This window comes from Sinocyclocheilus rhinocerous, unplaced genomic scaffold, assembly GCF_001515625.1.
Source record: "Sinocyclocheilus rhinocerous isolate Xijiao unplaced genomic scaffold, SAMN03320098_v1.1 scaffold245, whole genome shotgun sequence".
NCBI classification, from domain to species: Eukaryota; Metazoa; Chordata; class Actinopteri; order Cypriniformes; family Cyprinidae; genus Sinocyclocheilus; species Sinocyclocheilus rhinocerous.
In genome coordinates, this window is record NW_015659923.1 from 49,675 (window position 1) to 58,524 (window position 8,850).

The 8,850-nt window shown below is 42.9% G+C and overlaps 1 protein-coding gene across 2 annotated transcripts in view; it reads left to right on the plus strand.

Annotated features, from left to right (window-relative positions):
• ptprn2 (protein tyrosine phosphatase receptor type N2) overlaps window positions 1–8,850 on the plus strand; it is a 228,112-nt gene that overhangs the window by 28,509 nt on the left and 190,753 nt on the right. Inside the window, exon 2 of one of the 2 annotated variants that reach the window (XM_016533327.1) lies at window positions 5,525–5,575. The exons of the other annotated variant lie outside the window; for it this stretch is intronic. Coding sequence (XP_016388813.1) covers window positions 5,525–5,575 — 51 coding nt within the window. The remainder of the gene's footprint in view (window positions 1–5,524; window positions 5,576–8,850) is intronic. 2 annotated transcript variants of the gene reach the window in all.

An 8,850-nucleotide genomic window follows, 5' to 3' on the forward strand; every position in this document is an offset into this window, starting at 1 on the left:
TACTTGCAATAGTTCCACTTTAGCACAATCAAATATACTTCAGTATATCTTTAGTTGGACTTCAGCACTACTTCCACACAATCAAAGTGCATTAAGTACAAAATTAGTTGTTCCAATTTAGCAGACTTTAAGTATACCAGTTTAGTATATTATTAAAGGTACAACTGCAAGGTATTTTTATTAGGTACGTAAATATGTAAATGTATTTGTATTATACTTAGCATGAAATAAATGTATTTCAAATACATTTTAGTAAATTTGTTTCACTAGGATCAGAGATTTCCTTATATTTAATGTTGTCTGATTGACCTGCTCAATTATTTATTCATTCAATTATTATTATTAATACATATATCTAAATGAATGTTGTGTGTGTGTGTTTATTATAACTGTTAATCAGGGGCGCCGTAACCGGGGGGGAAGGTTAGGACGATTCCAATAGCCTGGTGAGGGTGAGGGGGCCTGGAACGCAATTTTTACCAAGGGGGACCAATATATCGACTAGTGAAGATGACCTAGGGTATGGAGCCAGATCGGCCTCAAAAATAATACATTTACAAAACAAAATTCATAAATGCACAGCACAATTTACATTTACAAATAGGGCTTCAATATTAATATTACAAAAATATTGTGCTAGGCCAATTGATTTGTAATGGTCTGGACAATTTTAAATTTTTAAGCTTTAATTATGTTATAATAATGTGATCATTTTGTTGGGGTTAATATTCTAATAATGTTCACAAAAACAATTATCTCATATATTGTCTTCTCATTATACAGTATTGTCGCTAACAATGACTAACAATCTTAAAACAAGTGTTTTATTTAGACTGAACCATGGTAATCTATCGCTGAAGTGTTTCTCTTTAGTGTTTCTCTTGTCTTCCCTACAGTGAAAAAATAGACTTCAGCTATTACTCTTTAATTATGTTTCCTTTAAATCAACCTCAGGAGCCAACAAGCACAGGCCAGCCAGGGTGCGCAGACACTCTTCGGAGATAACAAATGGTTTTGTCGACCTGATTTAGGAGCTAGCGGCAGGCAGAACACGTTTTATCCAGGCAGACGTCGGAGTGAGGAACGGTAGTAATTAATATGGAATGCTGATGAGAATTCTGACAAGTTCTAATAAAAGAGGCTGAGTGGTTTGATAAGACTTGAGTGCCCAGGAGTAATTACAGAGCTTTAAACCGTGTGTAGAGTAGAGTTTAGTGTGGGACTGTCTTCATGTTTAATAGAGGCAGAATCTTCACTTGACCCTCCCTCCGCCATTGACAGGCCATTTATTACAGCCGGCTTTCTGATTCAGCATGCCAATATCAGCACTCCCCTGCATGGCTAATGTCTTTTAGCAAGATTTTCTGAGTGGCTATGAGGTCTTTTCAGACTTTATTTTGCTCTAGTTTGTTGATTCTTTTTGGCTCTTTTATGGATTATGACAGTAATGACAGCTGTGAGGGCATACAGACAGGGACAGAGAAAGACAGATAATAAAGCAAATGTGTGGGTTATAAAGTGATTTCAGAGGCTTGAAAAAGGAGAAAAAAATGAAACATTTCTCTACTGCGAACGACGTAATAAATGTAAGTGGTAATGAAAAAGACAAAGGCAAAATGAGAGCTCTGATTCTCGCTCTCTCTCTTCCTTTCAGGGACATTTGTCTTTCCCTTGTGCTTTATCAAAGGACAGCTGCTAAAGAGTCCCTTGGCCATGTGCACACACACACACACACACACACATTGGCATGTGTACAAAGCTCTGTAATCTTTCCTCTTGTCACCTAAGAGCTCCCTTTCAGTCTCGTCTCCATGGAGACGGCAAACTGTTTTGTGTCACAGTTTGTGTTCTGGTCGGTTCAGCCTCAGCAGTCTGTGTGTTCGCATCTAATCCTGCCTCATCTTTCTAGAGCTGATGTCCACAATAATTACATGAACTTTTGTTATTTCCTTTATGCATCCATCCACCATATCAGTGGTCAGCAGGGACTGTCTGTTTCATTGTTATATACTCCAGAAATGATTGAGAGGAAGGTTGTGCTCAGTAATATGACTCTATAGGTCAATGGATGGAATCACACTGAGCCATGAAAGACTGTGAATCACATGAATTCAGTGGATCACATGCTGGAGCATCACACCTTTCTTCCTCTTTTGCCATTTAACATCTTATCCATCTGTTATTATTTTTATATCTCATTCCACTGACACTTTTCTTCTTTCTTTTACAAATGTTCTGTGCCTTCCTTTGCCAACAGATCCTTTGTAATTTTAGCTGAGTATGAAAATAAATGACACATCATTATTATGAAGAGTGATAATTTAAATGATCAAATTCAACATCAAAAAATGTATAGTGTGTTCATGTACAGTTTTCTATGGAAGCCAGTTTCCCTCACTGAATAAAATATTAAGAAAAAAGTCATGGTGTCACACCCCTGGACTGTTTTTTATGTGTTTTCATCCCTCGTGTGCTCTGTGTGACCTAGTTTCTGTGTCCCATTGATTATGTCATTTAGTTCAGGTGTGTCTTGTCTATTATCCTCGTTTAGGAATGTACTTAAGTCCCTGTCTGTTCAGTTAGTGTTTGTCCAGTCTACTACGTCCCTACGTGTTTATCCTGCCTGTATCTACCCTCTTGTGGATTATTAAAGACTATTTGCATTCATCTTCATCTTCTTCATGCATTTATCTTTGTGCTTTTACATACCATTGTAGAGTCTGGACCAATCAGACACACCATTTTTCATTAGATTTAACAAATCAGTGCGTGACAGAAGACCAGACCTAAAAGTGAAAGTAACGTGGCGTGTTTCCCCGCGTTTTGTTTTTAAGTTTTCCTTTTGAGTTATTATGGTCGACCCAGAGCCCAGCCTACCACCAACCTGCTTCGCAGAGCTACAGTTTGAGCCCACCACTGACGGAGAACCAGAGCCCGCCGCGACCGACGAGCCATCACCTAGGAGAGCGACAGAGCTGAGGATCACCCCGGAGCCAGAGCCTCAATCGACGTCAGTCCAGGTGCTCGTGCCGGCTGCTAGACATGCGACGGTGGAAGTCTCAGTAGGGAGCGAAGGCGAAGAGGAATGCCCCACCCACTGCACCACCGCTAGGGGTGAGCTGAGGCTGCGCTCAGAGGACATTAATATATATGCGGATATGCCTTGTCTTCTCCCGCCATCATCATCTGTCTCTACTATAATGACCATGGTGGTTGTTCCCCTGTTGCTGGCACTCACTGTGCTGGAAGTGGCCTTATGGTGTGTGGGCAGCACACACCGTGTCAAATCCTCCTGAGCATTCTGAACTCCCACCCAGCTTCACTCTCCCACCTCCTCTGTATCAGTCCTCACCTTCGCCTCCGCTGTTTCCTGGAAGCCCCTCGGCTCACCCTCAGCCCACCATCTGTGCGGTGGGATCACCGTGCCAGTCTCCATCGGCATCGTGGCTGGAGGATCCCTTGTCTTCACATCTAGCCTCTGGGTCCCAGACTCCACCTCGGCCCTTCGACCCAGCAGCTCCACCATGGCTCCTAGCTCCCTCCTTTCCGCCGTGGCCCATCAGTCCACCTGCTCCGCCGGGCTCCCTCGTCCCTTTGGCTCCATCTTGGTCATTCGTCGACCATCCGCTGCATCGGGACTTCACTCCTCCAGCTACACCTCGTCCCACCGTCTCTGTCAGGCTCCTCCTTCCCTCCGGCTTCACCTTGGTCCTCTGTCGCTCTGGCTCCGCCTTGGCCCTCCGGATCCTCAGCGTCACCCTGGCTCTTCGGCTCTCCGTCTCTGCCTCGGGCTCCATCACCACCTGCTCCGCTACCGTCGGCCGGCCCCCTGGAGCCGTCAGCCGTCCTCCACCATGACTCCTCCCTCCGTCGGCTCCACCGTGGGTTGCCTTCATGGCTGCGGCCTGGGTCCCGCTTGGCTCCTCCTGCTCCCTCCTGTCTTCTCCCTGGCTCCTCCCTCTGTCTGATCTGCCCTGGCTCCTCCTGTTTACTCCCTGGCTCCTCCCTCTATCGTCTCCACCCTGGACTCTGTTTGTCGTCCTCCTCATGGGTGTCCATCCTCCGCCCGAACCTCCTCCATTATTTGTCTGCCTGCCTTCCTGCCAGCCCTTTGCCATCCCCTGTCACCATCCCACATCCACATTCATGCGTTTATCTTACCGTAACGTGACACATTGCTCATTTTTATCTCACAATTCTGACATTTTTTCTGCAATTGTTCTCGCAATTTTCTCTGAATTGTGAGATATAAACTCGCAATTGCAAGTTGTAAGGTCCTGTTCTGAGGGGGAAAAAGACTGATATTTTCTCAGAATTACAAGTTTATATCTCACAATTCTGTTTTTTTTTCTTAGAATTGTGTGATATAACCTTGCAATTGTGAGTTATAAAGTCAGAATTGCGAGATATAAACTCAAAATTGCAAGAAATAAAGTCAGAACTCACAATTGTGACTTTTTTTCTCAGAACTGTAAGAATCGCAATTCTGACTTTCTATCTTACAATTCTGACTTTATAACTCGCAATTGTGAGTCTGGTAACACTTTATTTTAAGGTGTCCTTGTTACACATATTACATGTACTTACTATTATAATTACAATTAATTATGCATAATTACATGCAAATAACCCTAAGCCAAACCCTAATCCTAACCTTAACCATATAGTAAGTACATGTAGTTGATAAATATTACTCAGTACTTAAATGTATAATTATACTGTAACAAGGACACCTTAAAATAAAGTGTAACCGTGAGTTTATATCTCACAATTATGAGAAAAAAGTCAGAATTGCACATTTTTATCACACAATTCTGGGAAAAGTCAGAATTGTGAGATGTGAACTTGAAATTGTGAGAAAAAAGTCAGAATTGCGAGATAAAATGTCACAATTACCTTTTTTATATTCTATATTTTATTCAGTATGCTTCCATAGTTTTTCTCTACATTGGGATTTAGTGGTGGGATTTTTCTGCATGTTACATCATTATGACAGTAGGTGGCGTCAAGTGGCTGTCAACTGAGTCAATGATTCATTCACTCAATAATTCATTCACTAATTGAATCATTTACTCAACCGTTTCATTCAGAAATTGGCTTACCTAACGCCACAACTGTGTGTTGCCCAGAGATGAGAAATGGTGGATTTTGAGTTTGTGAAGCAAACTATACTGGTGATACTGATCCTAAAATGTAAGTTACTTAATACTAACTTGTTTTTTTAATTATAGCTGTATAGCTACAGTATATAGCTGTTGCATGCCCTAAAAGTGATAGCCATCCAGTGTCGAACCAAAGCGTATGTATTATAAATAAGGATATTTCAAAGCTTGTTTACTACTCAAATTAGAATTCCCACTAATTAGAAGTCTGTCTTAAATGGCTAATTTTCTGCTTTCTCGAGTTGCATTCCAGATATTGATCAGCAGAAACTTGATGAGCCGTACAAACCGCTTTTATGAATTCCCTCACTCATTTCAGTGGCTTTCCATTACAATGATGCAGATTTTTTTTTCCCCCACAGGTTGTCTATTTGAAAATGAGGTATGTGAGTCGTATGAAGTCTGCATCAACGGTGAGTCATTAAAAGATTACATTTTGCACTTTCACCATTTGAAATAAATGGTTCTCATTAAAACTGCAAAAAGCTAAATCTCTTCCAAGCTGTCACTCTGCTACCCACTGTGTGACTGTCTTTCATTTTATGGCTATAAATGATCTTGTGTTAGGATTCATTTTCTGGGGACATGTGTTTTTATCAAACTGACAAATTCTCTTTAAAAGTCTGCACAACATATAAATGTTGCAAAAATGTTGATTATGATGGAAGTAAAAGGTGTATGTAGAACATTTAATTTTAGTGAGAAATTAAATGTTAGGTTAATATGAAGGTTTATTTATTTACAGTGTTTAGTTGTTTTAAACAGTTCAGCCCAAGGGTGTCTAATCCTGCTCCTGGAGGGCCACTGTCCTGCGGAGTTTAGATCCAACCACAATTAAACACACCTGAACCAGCTAATCAAAGTCTTAGGCATACTAGAAACTGGTCTAACCCAAGTTTATTTTGAAATTATGTTTTAATTATATTATGAAAAGCAACCAGTATGTTTCCAGCCTTACCTGTGCTGGTGTGATGTAAATGTATCTTTGGAAAGGAAGAAAGAGCTCCTCATGAGAAACGGTAGTGTAAAGGTGGCTTGATTGTCCTTATTAATGGCATGAGGTCAGGCAGTACCTGCAGAATGTCCGTTGATGGACAGCTGGTTTGTATGGGATTACCATCTTTCTAACATTTCTAAGAATGGAAAGCAATGTCTGTGTGGCCTTCAAGAGAGAAAGTGAGGGACTGAATGGGTACTTGGCTAGTAAAATGAAGTCAAGCCCTTTCAACTTCAGGCTGTAGGTGAAAATAGCCAATCAAGGTATAGATGTCAGAGAGACAGTCTAAGGCCCCGTCCACATGGATACACGTTTAGCTGTATACGCATAAATTTTGTATCGTATAGGCGTATCGTCCACACGGATCCGGCGTTTTGGGAGAGTGAAACCGATAAGTGGACGCAGATATTTCTTGAGACGAGGGGGAAAAAAAGATTGTATAGGGAAAGCTCTGGCTTCGTGTGGACGTAGCCTAAGATTTACCTTGTGCTGCTGACTGATTGCAGATTAGTTTCTGTCAGCATTTAAATTCTCTCAGTGGTTTTAGTCTTGTCATAACGATCAAATAACTGGTTTCTTGTCAACATTTATGCCTTTATGCATAAACAAGAACCTTTTATTTGTAATTGCCTCCTTTTTAGTACTATCCCAACTTCTTAATGGCAGCTCTTTATAATGTTCTTATAGTATTTTTTTTTCATTTGAGGTGTTTGTCAGTGATACTCCAGCCTCGTCAGACCCAGTCACCTCACACACCCGATCACAATCACTGGAGTACTAATCAGCCGCACATGTCACCACCTCATCAACACTAGCTCAAATATACAGTCACTGCATTTGCACTCTGTCTGGTCTTCTACTATAATGTCTCTACTATAATGTTCACTACGCTACTCCTTACCTGACTCTCCTACCTGGACTCTTACCTGCTACCCGCCTGTCTTCACCTTAGGCATCATCCGTCGGACCTGTTAAGAGATACAAGGATTTGTTATCAACCTGAGCAAAGTCTAGTCATTATCAAAGACTCTTGAGTTACTCACCCGTTTGCTCTGCATCTCTCCCCTCTGCACCAAGCTGTAAATAAAGAGCTTTAACTTACCTGACTGCCTCCCAGAGGTGTCTTTCTTTATTGTGACAGAAGACCAGACCACAACAGACCAACATGGAGCCACAACAACACAACCCAATTTCACTTGAGGAATTTGTTCAAGCGATAAGAGCATCCATTGCATCTGCCTCCTCCAGTCCCATGGCCCGGCCCGCTATCTTCTCCGGTGAGGCGGTGAATTGCAGTGGCTTCCTGTTACAATGCTCACTCTACTTTGAAATGCAGCCTCAAGCCTTCACCAACAATTATTCCAAGATTGCGTTCATGATTTCTCATCTTGCTGGCCGCACTCTTCAATGGGCCCAATCCATTTGGAATTCTAACTGCCCTGCTATTCACATTCTAGCAGCCTTTATGTCCCATTTCAAAGAGGTGTTCAGTCACGTCGCCACAGAGATCTCCGTCCATGATCAGCTCTTCCGCATCAGCCAGGCCACGGCATCAGTGAGTAAGTATGCTATCAAATTTCGCACTCTGGCGGTGACTAGTGGCTGGAATGAGGTGGCCTTACTCACCGCGTTTCATCAAGGGCTCAACGCCGACATTCGATTACAAATGGTGATTTATGACAACACCGTGGGCCTGGAAAGCTTCATTCAGAAGGCCATCAAGATCTCTCAACATCTACATGCCTGCAAGGATACCCTGCCACTCTTTTCACCGATCTCACCCACCTCACCGCCTCCAGCACCAGAACCCATGCAAGTTGATTCATATCATCTCACCCGTGCGGAGTGCACTCGTAGGATTACCTCGGGACTCTGTCTATATTGTGGAGAGCATGGACATTTGATTCGCTCTTGCCCTGTTCGACCAGCACGCCCAGCGGTGAGTACCATCCAGCTCAGTCCTCAGATAAAAACTCTAACTTGTATGAATGTGTCATTAATGTCATCTCACCAATCCCTTTCAGCGTAAGCTCTTGTAGACTCTGGCTCTTCTGGAAACTTCATCTCACTGGCCACACTCCAACGGCTACAGCTAAAACCTCAGAAAAATGGCGTCCCTCTACATCACCGGCGGCGTCCAGCTTCTTCTTCGTAGGCAAGAAGGATGGAGGCTTGCGGCCTTGTATTGATTACAGAACTCTCAATTCTCAAATAGTCAAATACCTGTATCCCCTTCCGCTAGTGCCGGCTGCCCTGGAGGAACTGTGTGGAGCGTGCCTGCGAAGCGCCTACAACCTCATTTGTATCCGCCATGGTGACGAGTGGAAGACCGCATTCATCACACCCACCGGACACTATGAATATCTTGTTATGCCGTATGGATTATCCAACTCACTTTCTGTTTTCTTAGGATTTATGAACGAGGTGTTCCAGGAGTTCCTTTATCACTTTGTGATAGTGTACGTCGACGACATCCTCATATACTCCCGGAATCAGTGTATGAAACGCTCGTCTTGTACAGGCTGCTCGTAGCCTCTCTCACGGCGGGATTGAATATCGTTCCCATAACGGAGAAATACCTCCGTGATGTCTCGTGAAAGCTTGAGAGGGAACGCTCCGGTTACTCTCGTAACCTCGGTTCCCTGAGAGCGGGAACGAGACATCACGGTGGTCGCCGTGTTCGCTGCTCGA